This window comes from Myotis lucifugus, unplaced genomic scaffold (genome assembly GCF_000147115.1).
Source record: "Myotis lucifugus unplaced genomic scaffold, Myoluc2.0 scaffold_44, whole genome shotgun sequence".
NCBI lineage: Eukaryota > Metazoa > Chordata > Mammalia > Chiroptera > Vespertilionidae > Myotis > Myotis lucifugus.
The window spans coordinates 2,612,931-2,632,663 of NW_005871092.1; the positions used below are offsets into that span (position 1 = coordinate 2,612,931).

Consider the following 19,733-nt stretch of genomic DNA (forward strand, 5'->3'; position numbering starts at 1 on the left):
AAAGAGGGGTTAGGGCATTATATTAACAGATTTGTGAAAGCACCAAGTTGGTGAGCTGAGCATTCAGGATATCAAGAATTATGGCATTAAGTTCAAGCACTTTACATCTGAGAGATGTGTGTAGAACTCACTGCAATACCAAGGCAGTTACACAGAGTGCCAGAGGGACTGTCATGGATGCCTTCACATTAGAGTCAGAGGTGGTACATGGTGTCACAGGGAATGGAGACAGCAAAAGTTGAACATAGCAACTGAGTCATTAGAAACCAAGACTAGTTTTTGTTGTTTGGTGAGGACAGGAGCCAGACTATTATTTAAATGTATCCTCTTCCATCTTAAATATTTTTCGTTGAATTAAAGTGAAATGGGATATCTTAAAAGTAGCTTTCTGTTGTGATCTTTTCATCATAAAATTAACAATAACCTCAGTACTAATAACACTTTCACCAGTGGGGTCATAAGACCATTTTTCCCCGGTAGTGTGAGCCTAACTCCCTAACAAGCCACTCCCTAACATGTAGATGAAACAGCAAAGAAGATAGCTGATGCATGTTTTTATTCTCAGTGTATTTCTCTGAAGGAAGATAAGCTAATGAAACATTGTGTGGGCTGAGAAGTTTCAGATCATTATGTACAAGGCTGGGCACTGAGACTCAGGCTGCTTCTCAGCAACTAATTCCCAGGTAAGGGGTTACTTGACCTGAATCTCTCTCCATGATCTTTCCTCTTCTAGGTCTCGGCATGGTCACACCTATCAATGATCTTCCTGGGGCAGATACATCGTCCTACGTGAAGGGAGAGAAACTTACTCGCTGTAAACTTGCCAGCCTGTACAGACTTGTCGACTTGTTTGGATGGGCACACCTGGCAAACACATACATCTCAGTGAGTTCTTGGGCTTTCTATTCCTTTGTTTAAAATCCTAACTAAAAGGCAACTATACTCCTCTCACCTTTACTCAGAAGTCCAGTTTTCCGACTTTATTCTCTAAGCCTCGCTTGCTGGATCACAGTCTTAATTTGAGTTAAAGGGAGAGGCTGCAATTACCCCAGCATCTCCATTTACTATCTGTGGAGGTCTTTTAATTCAAACCAGTTGTAGAACTTATACAGGAAGAAATCCTTCTGACAGAATTTTCTTTCTCCATGTTATTTGTATCTGAGCATCAGTGACATTAAAAAAGTATTAGGGGTAGGGAAAATAGAAGTGGTTAAGGAAGTATCCTCCCTGGCCTTTATTTTTTTAATATATTTTTCCCATTCATGATCATCTTGTTTTCATGTTGCCATACTTGGTAGCAAGACAATATTTGGAAGCAAAAAAGTATGAAAATAATTGTGTGATGGAAATAGCACAGATGCGACATGCAGTCTTCCTATAACTTCCCTTTCTCCTGACCATTCTGTTGCCCTTTCAATCTCCACCTTAATTCCTTCCTAGGAAGAGACTCTGTCCTCCTTCCTTTGCCCATTTTACCTTAATTTCCATGTTGTAAATCAAGAGTATAGTTATTACCACATTCGATTGAATAATGTTGGCATTTGTTATACATGAAGTAGCTGACGCTAAGCAACCTTAGAACCACCAAATTAGGTAAGTTCAGCAGGTGAGAAACTAATGTCAGAATTTTTTAGCAAGTACTTGAGGTTTGAGGGGAGAAAACCATTCAGGAAAAGGTTTATGTTGCACATCTTTAATATCTGCTTTGTTTTTTCTCCCCCAGATCTCTTTCACTTATTTGTAGTCATGTTTATATTGCAAAATGTGAACACCTCACAGTAATTCCCTATTTTTTTCTTTCTCCCAGGTAAGAATAAGTAAGGAGCAAGACCACATTATCCTAATTCCCAGAGGCCTGTCTTTTTCTGAAGCCACAGCCTCCAATTTGGTATAATTTTCATTCCTGTGTTACTTTTTCTGTGCTTCCTTATTTTCTGACAGGTTTTTTAGCTTTTAGTTCAGGATAGAACAATAAGAGGTATGGATGGAAAAAAACATTTATGAGGGAACAGAGAAAAACTTGGCAAGTTATGTTGACTTGTAAGAAAAGCTTTAGGGTTCAAAAAAAAAATACGGTAGTTGAAGAGACTAAGAAGAAGTTGGTCTTATCAGTTAACCTGTCCATATTTTGAAGGGAATCTTTTCAGATTTTTTTTCCACTCTGCACTCTGGGAATTGTTTTTAAAAATACACTTGCCTACTGGTATGGCTCAGGGGTTGAGCATTGATCCTGGAGGTCATGGTTCGATTCCAGTCAGGGCACATGCCTGGTTGCAGGCTTGATTCACAGTAGGGGACATGCGAGAGGCAGCCGATTGATAATTCTCATCGTTGATGCTTCTATCTCTTTCTCTCTCTCCCTTCCTCTCTGTGAGATCAATAAAAAAAAATTTTAATATATACTAGTACTCACACATTCAATCTGTGTTTCATAGATATATTTAAAGTTCAGTTGGTATGAAAATCAGGTCTGACCTAGCATTTAAGTTGTCCATGACTGTACTCCTAGCCACAGTCATCGGCCTCCAGAACAGCAGGAACCACATTGGTTCTGGGTGCTGCAGTATTAGCAGATGGAAGTTTTCCAGCCAGTTCAGTAAATGCCAGATTTGTCCAGACCTTTGAAGAGCTTAAGTTATTCAGTTTCTTAGAAACTGTATTTCTTGCTAAATACTAAGTTTTGTGGCAGACTACCTGTTTCTGTAAAGTTTTATGGGAAGAAAGCCATACCCATTCTTTTATAGTTGTTCATGGCTGCTTTCTTACTACAGCAGCAGAGTTGAGTAGTTGTAATAGAGGCCAACAAAGTCTAAAATATTTTCTATGTGACCTTTGACAAAAAAGTTTGCCATGCCCATGCTTTAACTGTGGAACACAGGCAACTTTGATACATGTGTACCAATTCAATGTCTTTCTGATTTTTCTAGGTGAAAGTCAATATAATAGGAGAAGTGGTTGATCAGGGAAGTACTAACTTGAAAATTGACTATGCAGGATTCAGTCCCCATGCTGCAATCTATTCAACACGTCCTGATGTTAAGTGTGTGATACACATCCATACCCTTGCAACAGCAGCTGTAAGTCACTAAAGGGCCAAAACCAACAATGACTCTAGGAAGTGTATTATTTTCATGGCTTTCCTTACATGATATTCTATTATCACATTCTTCCAGACCCCACCATTTAAAATTATATTTGAAATAATCCTCTGCATACCCAGAAATCAAAAGGCCCTTTGACCCAAATGCTATCATTCTAGGAAACAACTAGAGAGATAGCATTTACATCTTTTAACTAATCAGTTTAATAATTGGGTCATTGAGTTCTTTGCAGTAACACTTCTTGCACAATAGTTGGCATGGCATTTAAATTGTGTTGGATACCCTAAGTCCTCTTTTTTTTCTGGAAGAAGCAAAAAACTAAAGTGGGAGGTGGGCTGGAATGGTGAACACACTGAATAGGCCAATGTTTCCTGAGCTGGCTAAAGAATCCGGTTCCTATGAAAATGTAATTAGTAACTGAATATGTTATCTTGGCATGGACCCAATCATCTAGGTATCCTCCATGAAATGTGGAATCCTTCCAATTTCTCAAGAGTCCCTGATCCTGGGAGATGTTGCCTATTACGACTATCAAGGGTCACTTGATGAACAGGAGGAGAGAATTCAACTGCAGAAAGTTCTGGGGCCAAGTTGTAAGGTGTGTAGTAGAGTTTCTATCTAAGGAGCTATTTTTGTTGCTATTGCTGTTGATGAAACCAGTGTGCACTATGCCAGTTATTTGAAGTGATTGCTTTGGAATTCTATTTTAGGTGCTGGTACTCAGAAATCACGGTGTGGTAGCACTTGGAGAAACAGTTGAGGAGGCTTTTCATTATATTTTTAATGTGCAGATGGCCTGTGAGATTCAGGTAGGAATAATTATTCAAAACCCCCCTTTTATTTTTTTGCTTTGTTAACTTGCTTGTTGACTTGGGTTTCATGTTTACTTATTGCTGAAGTCTTACTGGTTGGTGACTTTGTTTTGTTTTGTCTTTTAAGAGAAGTTCTGTTTTACTTCAGTTATCCCTTGAATTAAAAATAGGAGAAAAGAAAATTAAAATTCACATATAGACACACACACAAATCTATGGGCCTCATAAAGATTATTTTCCTTATAATGCTATTTTTTAAGATAATATAATTGCACATTTCTCTGTTTTCAACCTCTAGTGGTGTAATGCTAATTGAGACACAAAGGCAACTACCAATCATCAAAGATGTGATGTGTTGTGGCCACTTTTATAAAGAGGGTAAAAAATGGGGATAGAAGTTTTAAGAACTCACGCAGTTTCCAACTATTCCATAGCCTCAGCCTCATTGTTGTAATAAAAGGTTGAATATTTATTAATCAGTTTTTTTTCCTCAGAGAAGCTGAATGTATTTAATGGCTCTAATTTCTCTCTTCAAGAAAATCAAGCAGGTTCTCTTGAAGCAAGTAGTAATAATCTTAATTTATTGGAAGGGCCACAAAAAAGGGGGGGCACTTTTTCTACCAACTTAGCTTGTCTTAACCAATTCTTTTTTTGCTTTAATACTCCCTCCGCTTCTTCTCAAATGAAACTGTGCAGAGCTTAAGTAAATTAAGATAATGAACTGACTTCTTCTGCCTAAGTAGCCTTAAACTCAAAGTATAATGTCTGTATTCCTTTAAAATTATAATTTCAGTGAAAGTTTTAACTAGATAGCCATAGTAAAACTGCAAGAAAAGAACTTTAAAATTTGGCAGGAGAATTTAGTTTCTTAAGATGAGTTAAATTTAGTTTTGTTTTGTTTTTAAATCAGGGAGGATCAGAGTCCTGTCAGGTATCTTTTTCAGATATATGGAAAAAGATACTTCAGCTGTCTACTTTCATAAATGTGTTGCCTTATTTTTTGTGTTAATAGTCTGACAAGTATTAGATATTTGCTAGATTGAAAGTGTGCCTTTTTAAAAGTAAAATATTCCTTATAGTGTTCACATCTTGTGCCTGTGTGTGCTTTGCATTGGTTGCAGGTTCGGGCATTAGCAGGGGCAGGTGGAGTAGACAATCTGGTTGTACTGGATCTTCAGAAGTATAAAGCTTTCACTCACACCATCGCAATGTCCGGAGGAGGGGGAGTGAACATGGGTTCCCATCAAAAATGGAAGGTTGGCGAGATTGAATTTGAAGGACTGATGAGGACTCTGGACAATTTGGTAGGTGAAAAGTGGAACATAAAAAAAAAGTGGAACATAAACTTGGATTTCATACCTCCCGATTCAGGAGCAGATGGTTCCATCTCCCTTTTGTTTTGGAACTTGCTCCTCACTCCTCCAGGAGGAGAGTTTAACCCTAGGGTGTCATTCAAGTATAATCTTAACATATTTTTAAGAATTAAACAGTGGAACCTAATAATGTTATCTTATCTTAGGTTTTACCCTCTTTTGCTAAGGGTCAGAGGCAGATTGCCTTCAGACCCAGGAATAAAGACTTCAATGAACACTGTGATTTGGCCTCCAGAAAACCAGCTTATAGCTAGGAAAAATGTTTCTGGTCAGCAGTTTTGAAATTACCTTTGTCAGAAACAGTTGTGTGCTTGGAAATTATATTGTCAGCTGGAATCAGTTTTGACCAGATCTTGAAATTTGCTTAATTTCAACTCGAGTGTAATGTGGGGTTTGGAAGGATGTTTTCCTCTTTATTTGTTTTTCAACAAAGGAGTCTTTTTGAATCATTTGTTTAAAGAATTGGAATCCAGATGCTGTGTTTGGTACAAGTTTGATTGCTTCCAATGTGACTTTTTCCTCCTTAGGGATATAGGACAGGCTATGCATATAGGCATCCTCTTATTCGAGAGAAGCCTAGGCACAAGAGTGAAGTGGAAATTCCAGCAACTGTGACTGCTTTTTCCTTTGAAGACGATACAGTACCACTCTCTCCTCTCAAATACATGGCACAGAAACAGCAGCGTGAGAAAACCAGATGGCTGAATTCACCAAATACTTACATGAAAGTGAATGTGCCTGAGGAGTCTCGGAATGGGGAAACCAGTCCCAGGACCAAAATCACAGTATGCCACTATTTTACATGGTTTGCCTTTACTAAATGTTTTGCCGAGTTACTCATGAATTGAATGTTCCATGTCAAAAATATTGGGAAAGTAGAATATAATGTTAACAATAATTATATCAGGTATTAACTTTGTGCAAGACACTTTCCTTACATGAATTATCTCATTTACTTCTCCTAACATGGAGAGGATGCTGTTTCTCTACACCTCTCCCCACTCCCCGCCCGCCCCCCGACCCCCCAGCTTATAGATGGAAAACTGCATCACAGAGGGGTTAACTAATCATTTGTAAGTGATTTGAATACAGGCAATCTGCCTTTGAATACAGGCAGTTTTACCCATTACATGAAACCACTTTGTAGTTTGTATTGTAACAGTGAATCAGAACTATAAAAGTTACCAACGTGCCAGAGTTTCAGGAATTACTGCACAAAGCTAAGCTAATGCAGCATCTCATAGATAGAGAAATGGGTTCTCTTATCTTTTTCAGCATTTTGCTTCAGATTTGTTTATAGTTTTAGAGTGACTATCACCAAATATTCCCTAGATATTCAGAATTAGTTCATCTTATCATATACATCAGTAACATTTAAAATGGAAATGCCTAGTCATCAAAGTGTTTTTCCCTAGTCTATAAGATTTCCTAGTTAAAGAACATAGTTCAACTTATATGTTTCTCAGAATTAATTTTATTGACAGAGACAGATATCCTGCCATCATGAATCTTGATGAATATTTGCCTTTTTAGGGGATGTAATGTGGGGTAAACAAGAATTGTATAAGGTTCCTCAATCCCTGTGGTTCTATTATTCCATAGATTACTACCAAATTATCACCTTTGTAAAATGCTGGTCAGGGCCTTTGCATTTTCTGTCAGCCAAAAATAAAAATTGAAGTCTGGAAAATTAAATCTTAAAAGATTCCTTGAGTCCTTTTTGGTGACTTCTTAGCCATCATTAGTTGAAAATTCAATGCAAGTGACAACTCTCTCTGAATGTGAATTATTGTATGATCAAGCTTTATGTCTGCTTGAAATATTTTCAGCATCATATTTAAAATGCTAAAAGGCAAAAATGTACATAGCAAAAGTATGTATTCATGTGAATATTTAATAATATTTTTTAAGTGAATGCTGATTGTGAGCCTTTTTCTAACTAGTGTGAGATATACACTAATTGACCACTAAATGCTGCTTAGTGAAATTCTTAAGAATATTAGCAGTATATGCGCTCCCTCCTTGAGTCACTAAACAGAACATATTTCCTTAACAAAAAGCTTCATGCTAGAAATTTTTTTATTCTTTAGTGGATGAAAGCAGAGGACTCTTCTAAATTTAGCAGTGGAACACCTATCAAAATTGAAGATCCAAATCAGTTTGTTCCTTTAAACACAAACCCAAATGACGTACTAGAAAAGAGAAACAAGGTAAGACATAGTCTTCTGTGCCCAGGAGAGGCGTTTTTATGCAGTTTTATGTTTACATCATTAGTGATTGGATCTGGTTAATACTAAGCTCAGGAGTTTGAATCCAGAAGAATTTTAAATTTAATTCAGTATAATTTTAGCTTGTACCAAATACTTCCAGCTCTGTGGTAGTCACTGGTGAGGGTAGTCACATGGGGAAGAAGTATTAAACCTATTTCTGCTTTTAAGAGCTATGGTTTAGTGAAAAATGTAGTTCTTTAACAATATACGACAACAGGAAGTCACATGTCAAGAAGGGTGGAGGAGGTTAATGTGAGTTGTTAGGATGGTAAAGCGGGGCTTTATGGAGGTGGAGGTTAAAGAGGCCCTTTCTCGGGTGTGGTCAGGTAGTAAAGATCATCTGTATAGTTGCCCCCAAGAACTTGTTGCTCTTGTTTTTCGATTTAGATTCGAGAACAAAACCGATATGACCTGAAAACAGCAGGACCGCAATCTCAGTTGCTTGCTGGAATTGTTGTAGATAAGCCTCCATCTGTAAGTCCATGAAGTCATATGCACTTTGCTTTTCTTCCATCACATTAATGTCTTTGCTTTTTAAACATGAATATTTATTTTTACTAAAGTTAATATAAGTACAAGTTAAAAGTCAAGTAATCCATAACACTTAAAATGACACCTTCAGCCCAGTGGTTGAGAGTCTACCTATGAACCAGGAAGTCACGGTTCGACTCTGGTCAGGGCACACACCCAGGTTGTGGGCTCAATCCCTAGTGGGGCCTGCGGGAGGCAGCCGATCAATGATTCTCTCTCATCATTGATGTTTCTATCTCTCTCTCTCTTCCTCTCCCTTCCTCTCTGAAATCAATTTTTTAATAAGACACCTTCATTTTCCAATTTCCAGGGGCGAGGACTTGCTTCTAGCATTTACTACCTTCATTTTTCTAAAGAGCACCTTTATTTTGCTTTTTTTAATTTGTCAATTTTAGACTTCAACTTTTTTCATCAAATCTATGTCATCTACTGTAAGAAGTACCATTATTTTATGTATTACTAAAAAAGAAATGACCCTGACAGTTATAAGATTAGTCCAATGTCAGAGATGGGGAAATGTGCATCTGAGAATCAATGAAAGATGATAGTGACTTATTTTATGAAAGACGGGGATTTAGCCTGTTTACACAATACTTTCCTTTTCCATTCTCCCAGTGAGGTTATATCACAGTTTTTTTGTTAAATCGTTTTTTATTGTTTATACTATTAACCTTTACTGCTGATTCAGATACTATCCTCTGATTACATTTCCTTTCTTATACAACTTTTCTCCCCTGGTGTTAATAATTACCTTCTTTAATCATTAGCTTAGTACTTTGAGTACTGTACACTGGATTAGTTCTTCCCAAACTTTTCAACAGGATTATAGAGCTTCTCTTTATATCATTTTCCATGGAGTCAAAGGTAACAGGTAATCTCTCAGTTCCAGACCTGTCATCTGGTCCAGATCTGAACTGATGGCTCTTCAGGCCAGCTGCACAGCTCATCATGAGGATTCCTGTGCACCTCGCCTGTGTCCCGTTTCCTGCATCATGTGTCTTCAGCTTTCTTGATATACTCCTTTATCACTGAGCGCATCCTGTCATAGCTTCCTGAAAAAGGATACATAAGCAGTAACTATCTGAAATCCTGTATTCTGTCTTCATGGATATAGAACTTTAGTGTAGAAATAACTTTCCCCCCAAATATGAAAAGTATCTGTTGTCCCCTAATTCCATGTTATTGTTGAGAAGTAGGAGAGTATTGTGATTTCATGTACCTTTGTGTAGTTGCTTTTTTTTTTTCTTTTGGACCTATTTTACATCAGTGCTTTTCTGAAATTTTATGATGGTATGCTTTGTAGTAGATTTCATTTTAGTTGTTGCTCTTAGCATTTAGTAACCCTTTCAATCTGCAGAGTCATATCCTTCCATTCTGGGACCTTTTTTAAGTATTTCTTCAATAGTTTTTTCCCTCCTCCTTCTTTCTTTTTCTGTCAGTATGCACTGTTAGTTGAACCTCTTTTACTGAGCCTCTGATTTTTTTTTCCTACTTGCCATCTTTTTATCCTACTTCCTAGGAGGTTTGCTTTGGACTTTGTTTTCTAACCCTTCTATTTAAATTTCTGTTTTTTGTTGTTGTTTTTTTAAATTTTTTAGACTTCTTATTTCCTGAATGTTTCTTTTTTTTCTTTTTGTTTTTTAAATAACATCCTGTTCTTTTATGGTTACAGTATTTTCTCTCGTTGCTCTAGGGAATCAATTTTAAATTTTCTTCAGCTGCCCTTATTTTCTTTGTTTCTTCTGAGTTCTCTTTTCTTGTTTGTCCTGGTCCCCCTCTCTTGAAGCTTTCCTCAAGTGTCTAGCAATCTGTGGTAGTCTGTTTATTCTTAAGAATGAGGTACTGAGAGCCAGTCAGAAGCTCTGGTGTGTGCAGAGCGTGGGGATGGGTGAGCTTCCTGCAGGATGATTGGACGTGGACCAGGTTGTTTTTCTGGGAAATTCCCAAATGTTAATGTCTGTCCTTTTATCTGGGGCCACTGATTTATTTGGAGAATTCTTTAGTCTCCTGCCAGTCTCCCACCAGCATTCTGGGAGTCCTCAGCTGTGCTTTGTGTTCCCTAATCAGTTGTTCTTAAGTCTAAGCCTCTGATCTTCTGCAGAGAGGGGAGAGAGGTAAATGCTTCGTGTATGGAATAGGAAAGGAGACCTGAGAATCTGCTCCTTATTCAGGCTTTTAATTTGTCCCACTTTTCACTTTTCTTCCCCACCACCTTCTGTGGTACCTGATGCCTCTAGTTTCTGAGCCTTTCTACAGGACAAATGAGCATGCTTCTTATTTTCATCCTTCTTTGCCGGGCTTAGGCTCTACTTTCTCAGCTCTGCTACCCACTCTTCCACCTGCTTTCTTTCCAGTTTCCAAAAATGTGTTAGCATTTCTCATCCTCTGTTGTCTTCTCTCTCATTCTTTTCTCCTTAAAAGTTTATACCATGTTTGTTGTTGTTCCTTTACTCATTTTAGTGGAGTTTTGGGAAGGATTTTTAAAAAATGCATGAGTTCACCCTGGCTGGTGTTGTTCAGTGGGTTAAACATCATCCTTTGCACTGAAATGTTGCTGGTTCAATTCCTGGTTAGGACACATGCCCAGGTTGCAGGCTTGATCCCTGGTAGGGAGAGTGCAGGAGGCAGCTGATTGATGTTTAGCTCTCACATGGATGTTTCTCTCTCTCCCTCTCCCTTCGTCTCTCTAAAAATCAATAAAAATATATTTTTTAAATGCATGAGAAAAATTCATGGGTTCAATCTGCCAGGTAAAAATCTCATTAATTCCTTTCCTAGAGCAAAGACAAGTTTATTTTCATAGGAAATTTAAAGAAGTTCTTTTGGTACCATTTCATTTAATACTTTTTTACAAAGGCTTTCTGAAATGCAGCAATTCTTGGTTTTTAAGATACTTTGTAGTTATGTGAAGCTTATTAGAACTTAAGCTTAGTTTTATTTTTTTTTTAAATTGACCTATATAGGCTTATTGAGGAAACATCACTGGCAATTTTAGTCCATTGGATCAGTAGTCTAAAAGCACTAATCTGATATGAGTATTTTAAGTAAAGCATATTGCTCTATCATTTCTTTTCTTTTTTCTTTTTTCCTTTTTTTTTTTTGTAAGAACTATTTATTAATCTAGACATTAACAAAAGTTTATTTAGAAACTACTCTATACCAGGGACTGGTAATAGAAAAACTCTGTCTCTAAGAAACGAAGAGACTGACAGTACAGAATAGAAAGCAAGCATATGAAAAGACTCCTGAGACTTATAATGATGTTTTTCCTGGTAAGTTTCTTTTTTCTTTTTTTTTTTTTGCCAGTTTTTCTAATCTTTTATCATGAGCTACAACAAAATAAGAAATACATATTATGTCTTTTTGTTTTGTTTTAAGCTACTACATTTTATTTATTTTTTTAAAATATATTTTTTAATTGCTTAAAGTATTACAAAGGGTATTACATATGTCTCCTTTTCCCCCCTGCCCTTGACAATCCCCTGGCCTCCCCTACCCCCCAGTGTCTTATGTCCATTGGTTATGCTTATATGCATGCATATAAGTCCTTCGGTTGATCTCTCACCCCCCCCTTCTGCCCCACTACCCTCCTCGGCCTTCCCGCTTCAGTTTGACAGTCTGTTTGAGGCAGCTCTGCCTCTGTATCTATTTTTGTTCATAAGTTTATAATGGTCTTTATTATCCATAAATGAGTGAGATCATGTGGTATTTTTCCTTCATTGACTGGCTTATTTCACTTAGCATAATGCTCTCCAGTTTCATCCATGCTGTTGCAAATGGTAAGAATTTCTTCTTTTTTACAGCAGCATAGTATTCCATCGTGTAGATGTACCACAGTTTTCTAATCCATTCATCTACTGATGGGCACTTAGGCTGTTTCCAGATCTTAGCTATGGTGAATTGTGCTGCTATGAACATAGGGGTGCTTATATCCTTTCTGATTGGTGTTTCTGGTTTCTTGGGATATATTCCTAGAAGTGGGATCACAGGGTCAAATGGGAGTTCCATTTTTAGTTTTTTGAGGAAACTCCGTACTGTCTTCCAGAGTGGCTGCACCAGTCTGCATTCCCACCAGCAGTGCACGAGTGTTCCTTTTTCTCCACATCCTCTCCAGCACTTGTCGTTTGTTGATTTGTTGATGATAGCCATTCTGACAGGTGTGAGATGGTACCTCATTGTTGTTTTGATTTGCATCTCTCGGATGATTAGTGACTTTGAGCATGTTTTCATATGTCTCTTGGCTTTCTGAATGTCCTCTTTTGAAAGGTGTCTATTTAGATCCTTTGCCCATTTTTTGATTGGATTGTTTATCTTCCTTTTGTTAAGTTGTATGAATTCCCTATAAATTTTGGAGATTAGGCCCTTATCAGATATGACATTGGCAAATATGTTTTCCCACGCAGGGGGCTTTCTTGTTGTTTTGTTGATGGTTTCTTTTGCTGTGCAGAAGCTTTTTATTTTGATGTAGTCCCATTTGTTCATTTTCTCTTTAGTTTCAAGTGCCCTAGGAGCTGTATCAGTGAAGAAATTGCTTCGGCATATGTCTGAGATTTTGTTGCCTTTGGATTCTTCTAGAATTTTTATGGTTTCCCGTTGTACATTTAAGTCCTTTATCCATTTTGAGTTTATTTTTGTGTATGGTGTAAGTTGGTGGTCTAGTTTCATTTTCTTGCATGTATCTGTCCAATTTTCCCAACACCATTTATTGAAGAGACTATCTTGACTCCATTGTATGTTCTTGCCTCCTTTGTCAAATATTAATTGAGCATATTGGTTTGGGCCAATTTCTGGGGTCTCTATTCTATTCCATTGATCTATATGTCTGTTCTTGTGCCAGTACCAGGCAGTTTTGAGAACAGTGGCTTTGTAATACAGCTTGATATCTGGTATTGAGATCCCACCTACTTTGTTCTTTCTCAGGATCGCTGCAGCTATTCGGGGTCTTTTTTTATTCCAGATGAATTTTTGGAGAGTTCGTTCTAGATCTGTGAAATATGCTGTTGGTATTTTAATGGGAAGTGCGTTGAATTTATAGATTGTTTTGGGTAGTATGGACATTTTGATGATTGGTAAGTTTCTTAAAGTGATATAGATTACAACATGGAGCTGTGGGGCTCACAAGATCTCATCATTCCTTTGCAGTTGGATTTTGCTTTAAATTGGGACCCTATGTAGTCCCTAGCATTGCACCTTGGGCAGGGAACAAAATTACAAACTGTCTGACAAGTGAATATCTGTATATGAAGTGATTTTCTTCACACGAATATTTTTAAAAAGAATCTTGCTCTATCATTTCTTATGATTGTTATAAGGTTCACAAACATTACATACATTTATATATGTGTATGTATGTGTGTGTGAAGTTGTGTATATATACGTAAATCAGTATATAGATGTAAGTAAAACTCTTGGTAATGTGTTGACGTTTTTCTTTGCAAGACCATGCAATTCGAAGATGATGATCTTGGCCCACCAGCTCCTCCCAACCCCTTCAGCCATCTCACAGAAGGAGAACTTGAAGAGTATAAGAAGACAATCGAACGTAAACAGCAAGGCCTGGAAGGTTAGTTCATTTTTAAATTAAGCCTAGGATAACCATACTATTAACAATGAAGCATCTTGAGTTGGATGGCAGTCAATGTTTTTTGAAATGTTTCTTTCACAATCGATTATTCTGTCATCTCTCCCAGTCCTGAGTATAAATGAGGCTGAACTTTAAAGAGCTGCCATGGACCATGTATGTTAACATGTAGTAAAAACTGTTTTCCTCAGAAAATAATCTGATTAGTAGTAAAAAGTCTAAAGTAAAGTGAAATCCCCAGATGAGTAAAGAATTTCTAGCTAAAGTAAATGTAGATATGTTAATAGATTTGAACATTTCAGAGATTGTGATTTTTTAAAAACTTTCAACTTTGATATAATTATAGATTTATAAGTATGTGGCTTTAATGCTTTATAAAATCTCTATTGTTCCTAGGTATCTCAAGGTGCTAATATCATAATTTCAAAATCAAAATATAAAGCAAATTGCTAGGGTTCTGATGGGACTTTTCTTAAGCTCATGGGCACTCTAGGTTGAGTTCTGAGTTCAGGATTATATTTTAGAATTGCTAATGAAAACACCCAGCTAGAATACAAGGTCCCATTTTCTCAAGAATAAGAGATTTTTTAAACCAGGGGTTCTCAGTCTTGGGTGGATAAACTTCAAACAGTACATGAGCAGTCTTAAAAATATATGCTTAATTGTGTATAATATTTGGGGAAAGGGGTTTAAGGTGGGGGACAAGAAGTCTGTGATCTCAAAAGAGGGTGTGAGCCTATGCTTTAGAGCATCTACAATATACAGTTAAAATTTCACCCAAAGCAAAACAGAACCAGTAGTTAAAGAATTTTTGTCCATGTTAGGTATCAAGTAGGAAGAACTAAGGAAGTTTTATCATTGTATTAGTATCTTTGTCACAAAAGGGAGTCATCCTGACCCATTAATCTAATCTAATAAAAGACAAACATGCAAATTGACCGTACCTTCGCTATGCCTTAAGCCATGCCCACCAGCCAATCAGAGCGACTATATGCATATTAACCTAACTAAGATGGTGGCCGGCAGCCATGGAACTGGAGCAAGCAGGAGGCTTGGTTGCTCCAGTGATGGAGGAAGCCAAGCTTCCTGCCTGCCGAGGCCGGCTCTGAGCTCCACTGAAGGCAACAAAGTTTCAATTATAGAAGGTAAATAAATCCCAGAATAAGAAAAAGAAAAAAAGGAGAGGCTGGGAGCTTCCATCGCCGGGGGGCTTGGCCAGCCTGAAAACAGCCATCAGCCCCTCACCCAGGCTGGCCAAACCTCCATGGGGTGAGGGTCCCCACTTGGGGGGGCTTGACCAGCCTGCAAACAGCCATCAGCCCCTCACCCAGGCTGGCCAGGCACCCCTGCAGGACCCCCACCCTGATCCAGGACACCCTTCAGGGCAAACCAGCCGGCCCCCACCCATGCACCAGGCCTCTATCCTATATAATAAAAGGGTAATATGCAAACTGACCCTAACAGCAGAATGACTTGGAATGACTGGTCACTATGACACACACTGAATGCAGGAGCTGCCCCCTGGTGGTCAGTGCACTCCCACAGGGGAAGCTCTGCTCAGCCACAAGCCAGGCTGACGGCTGCCAGTACAGCGGTAGTGGTGGGAGCCTCTCCCGCCTCCTCAGCAGCACTAAGAATGTCAGACTGCAGCCTGCTAGGCCTGCTCCCCGCTGGCAAGTGGATATCCCCCAAGGGCCCCCTGGCTGCCAGAGGGATGTCTGATTGTCAGCTTAGGCCCAATGCCCCAGGGAGCAGGCCTAAGCCAGCAGGTGGTCATCCCCCGAGGGGTCCAAGACTGGGAGAGGGCACAGGCCGGGCTGAGGGACCCCCTCCCCAAGTGCACAAATTTTTGTGCACCAGGCCTCTAGTGTAATTATATTAAATGTTCTGAGTGGTATTATTGAATTTGTTTGTTCTAACATAAAGATGAGAACTTTCTCTGTTTCTGTATTTTGTAAAATGTCCCTCTTTAATCTCTTATTTTTTGAAAGCCTAAAGATGCCAGGTAACAAATATTACACTCTAGAGCAGTGATGGCGAACCTATGACACGCGTGTCAGAGGTGACACGCGAACTCATTTTTTTGGTTGATCTTTCTTTGTTAAGTGGCATTTAAATATAAAATAAATATCGAAAATATAAGTCTTTGTTTTACTATGGTTGCAAATATAAAAAAATGTCTATATGTGACACAGCACCAGAGTTAAGTTAGGGTTTTTCAAAATGCTGACACGCCGAGCTCAAAAGGTTCGCCATCACTGCTCTAGAGCCATCACCTTTATTTATAACTTTATGGTTTCTTCCACATTCATTATGACCTTCTGAATTAGCTCACTAATATTGCTCTGACAGGAATCACTAATTGGATATTGTTCAAAAATTCAGTGAAGCATTCTGCCTCATTAACGTAACATCATTGGTGAGGCCTCATAATTCTTTTCATCTGGCTGCTCAGTATATTTTAGTTTCCTAACACCCTAGAAAAGGCTAATTGCATACGTATTATTTGCCTGGGCTGCCAGTAGCCATGCTTCCTTGGTAAGCATGTATGTAAAATTACTATTCACAGCCAGAAATTCTAACACATTAACTTCCTCCTAATGCACAATTATTGAGGTATGGGGTAACCGTTAGCATGCGCAGCTCATTGCTGACGAGTTTCTCGTCTCTGTGTATGCAGGCATTCGACTTATGCACTAACCTCCCTGAAATCTTATGCTTCTTTGTTTTGCATGGCTTTTAACTAAACTCTTATCCAACAGATGCTGAGCAGGAATTACTCTCAGATGACGCTTCATGTGTTTCACAAATTCAGTCTCAAACTCAGTCACCGCAAAATATCCCTGAAAAATTAGAAGGTATTCAATGTAATTTCCCATAGCATTCACTGAGTTAATCTAAAAAGCTTCCTCTGTCATTTGAGTCTCTGTAAGGAAGTTGAACACCTGATTGCAGTAAGTTTGCCATAGATTTTACTTAAAGCTCCCAATTATTTTATATTTTTTAGTAAGTGGGGTGCTACTTTTGTTCAGAATTTATATTGACTTACCTTATTTTGCATTTTGGTAACTCATAATTCTTAAGAATTTGTGAAATTAAAATTGGTTTATCATATGTCTTCCAATCAGAAACATGAAACCTTTTCAATTTTGATTCCTAAACAACCCCAAAATTAAAAATATATGTTGTCTTCCTCATTTATATTGACTTGATTTATAGTGAAACTGTCAAGTCATCAGACTGGACTTAACTAGCCTTCATTTTTGGTCTAACAACTTTCCCCTTTATACTATGTAAGAAAATTTTCCTCATGTTAGTAGATCTACTGGTATAGTCCATTAAAATAATGATCTATCCTTATTGGAATTAAATAATGACTTAGTACATTGCTAAAATATTTCAGTTTTGCAAGGATGTTAACTATATAAAATAACCAAAAAACCCTCCCCTTTTGTAGAAAACCATGAGCTATTTTCCAAGAGCTTCATCTCCATGGAAGTGCCTGTCATGGTAGTGAACGGCAAGGATGACATGCATGATGTTGAGGATGAGCTTGCTAAGCAAGTAAGCAGGTTAACCACAAGCACAACCATAGAAAACATCGAGATTACCATTAAGTCTCCTGAGAAAATTGAAGAAGTCCTGTCACCTGAAGGCTCGCCTTCAAAATCACCATCCAAGAAAAAGAAGAAATTCCGTACTCCTTCTTTTCTGAAAAAGAACAAAAAAAAGGAGAAAGTCGAAGCCTAAAGGAAGTCTTTTTATAATTATTATTATTACAATGTGACGTTGCACATTTAAATACCACATTTAAGTTGATCGTTAATATGCAGTGGTAGATCAGATTGGGGGTGTGTAGCAAACTGGACTCTGAGAACTGGAAAGGGGTTTTACTAAAAGAAAAACATATTATGAAGAAAAGCTTTCAAATTCATCTCTCGTTTTATATGTCAAAAAAGGCTTTGAATTTTTAAAAAATTGCTAGTTTTGATTAGCTCTACCTTCATGAAGTGTTATAATTCACCACAAACAGATATCTGTCTGAATTACTTCAGGCCTTCTCTGTATCTGTTGGAAAGAAATTACCAGTGAACAGGGGAGAGAATTTTTATTTCTCTACACCTGCTTTATTTGGTAATCAGATTATAATTTTTTATCATTTATTATCGACTGTACCTTTTTGGTTCCCATTGTTTCAATGGGCATTAATAGAATGCTTTAAAAAGCTTCTAAGATAAGAATCTATAGCATTAGTATACACTGGCACATAATTTTTTTAAAAAAATATATAAGAAAAGATTCATTTGGAATTTTATTCATAGTATAAAATTTCCTCACCTGAAGTAACTTTGTTTGCCAAAAAAGGTCATTTTAGTAAAATATAATTTTTGAGAACGTCCTTTTTTATTCATTTAGAAAGCCCCTTATTTTTCAACAAAGGGGATTTTGTACACTTACCATGGGTTATTTAGTTTAACTCTGGCAAAAACGATTTTTGTATGTTGAGATGTTTGTATACCATTCAGTATAAAAATGTCATAAGCAAATTAGCGAATCATTTAACAACAGAGCAGATTTGAGGCTGCTTGGTACTAAATATAACTCAAGAATCCAGGGACTTGGTATCAAACATGATTAGAGGATTTAGAGGATAACTAGATTCATATTTGAACCTTACAATGTATTTTTCTCTTAGTATTGCTAATGAATGAAGAAGCTCTCATATCGTAACCAAAGGAAAAGGGAAAGAATGAGAAAGTGAAGAGAGAATGGAGGGAACACAGGAGGTGTCATGAATAGAAGAATTCTAGTTTGATAATGACTCATAGTCACGATAGGATTTGAAGTGTAATTTATTCGAAACCAGTCCCAAATTTCTAAAATTCTGCTTCTCTACCAAAATCATTGTATTTCTTGGTTGGTAGTTCAGTTATAAAGGGTCATATCCTTGCAACTGATGTATCGTTAGAAGGCAGCACTAGGAAAAGTCAGTAGGTCTAACCTCCCTCCCCTAGTGATAAAACTACCACTTCTTAATTTTTACAAATGTTTTTATCTTTTCAGTTAACTTTCTTTCTAATGTAAATAAAAAATTAAACCTAGGATTAATATACTTTTTTCCCCCTTCACCCAAGTGATGTCACAAATCAATGTAAAATCAATGATCCAAAGTGATCAGTGGATGAAAATAATCCAAAGTGTTTCTGGAGGATGAGTTGGCATGAAAACATTACATTGTTAACTGTGTGTTCTGGGCTGGTTCTGTTTGACTGTGTGTGTATGATGATGCAAAGTTGAAACAGAGCTGAAAATTTCATTCTAAATCTCACCAACTACTGGAATCAGTGTTTTAATCTCTTAGTGCATACTTTCAGTTTAATTCTGTATTTGAGGGTTTTTTTTTATGTTCTACATCATTTATGTTGTATTACAATGTAATGTAGAAACAGTAACCTGTGAACTATGCTTTTCCATAACTTTTTAAATATATATATATCTTAAATGAATGCAGTGTGCATTAATATTTTTTAAACTACAACAGTGAACTATTTGCACCTTTTGCTAATGCCTCTATTTACTTGCTTTGGCATAAAGAATGAGCCAATGAATTTCTGTGTCCTGTGGAAAATGTATAAATGATATCTGATATTGCTCTTAGATGTAATGCTAATTAATGTGAAATCACAAATAAACAGTATTTTAAATAGATGGATTTGGTGTCATGAGCTTTCAACTCGGGGTGATTACTTAGCCTGAATTACTTTGTGGACTGAGTTTTATACTGCAGTGAGATTTTGAATAAGATTGGTGCTTTTGAATAGGGGATGTCCTGGTAAATTTATTTTCAGATTAGTTTAAAATTAACTATATAAAGCCCTTCTTGTTTTAGCTCATATTGAAAGACAAGTGACCTATTTTTTGTCTTGATAGAGTATGGAGACCTTAACTATATCTCTGAGATCTAAAGATCTTTGAAGGATTGAGCATTCTCAGTCTTAATTCTGCTCTTCAGATCTATGGATGTAAAATAGAAAATATTATAGAATACATGCTGAGTTTATATA

General features: G+C 37.2%; 1 protein-coding gene across 6 annotated transcripts in view; it reads left to right on the forward strand.

Annotated features, from left to right (window-relative positions):
• ADD3 (adducin 3) overlaps window positions 1-19,377 on the forward strand; it is a 119,287-nt gene extending 99,910 nt beyond the window's left edge. For 4 of the 6 annotated variants that reach the window (XM_006088112.3, XM_006088111.3, XM_023753350.1 and 1 more), the window contains 12 exons: window positions 734-885; window positions 1,808-1,888; window positions 2,928-3,077; window positions 3,556-3,699; window positions 3,812-3,910; window positions 5,035-5,217; window positions 5,814-6,071; window positions 7,377-7,496; window positions 7,944-8,030; window positions 13,527-13,650; window positions 16,431-16,526; window positions 17,126-19,377. In XM_006088112.3, the coding sequence (XP_006088174.1) occupies window positions 734-885; window positions 1,808-1,888; window positions 2,928-3,077; window positions 3,556-3,699; window positions 3,812-3,910; window positions 5,035-5,217; window positions 5,814-6,071; window positions 7,377-7,496; window positions 7,944-8,030; window positions 13,527-13,650; window positions 16,431-16,526; window positions 17,126-17,418 (1,787 nt within the window). In that variant the 3' untranslated portion in view covers window positions 17,419-19,377. Of the gene's footprint in view, window positions 1-733; window positions 886-1,807; window positions 1,889-2,927; window positions 3,078-3,555; window positions 3,700-3,811; window positions 3,911-5,034; window positions 5,218-5,813; window positions 6,072-7,376; window positions 7,497-7,943; window positions 8,031-13,526; window positions 13,651-16,430; window positions 16,623-17,125 lie in introns of all 6 variants that reach the window. The other 2 variants (XR_002829084.1, XM_006088113.3) reach the window with 2 other exon arrangements.
• The last annotated feature ends 356 nt before the right edge of the window (window positions 19,378-19,733 follow it).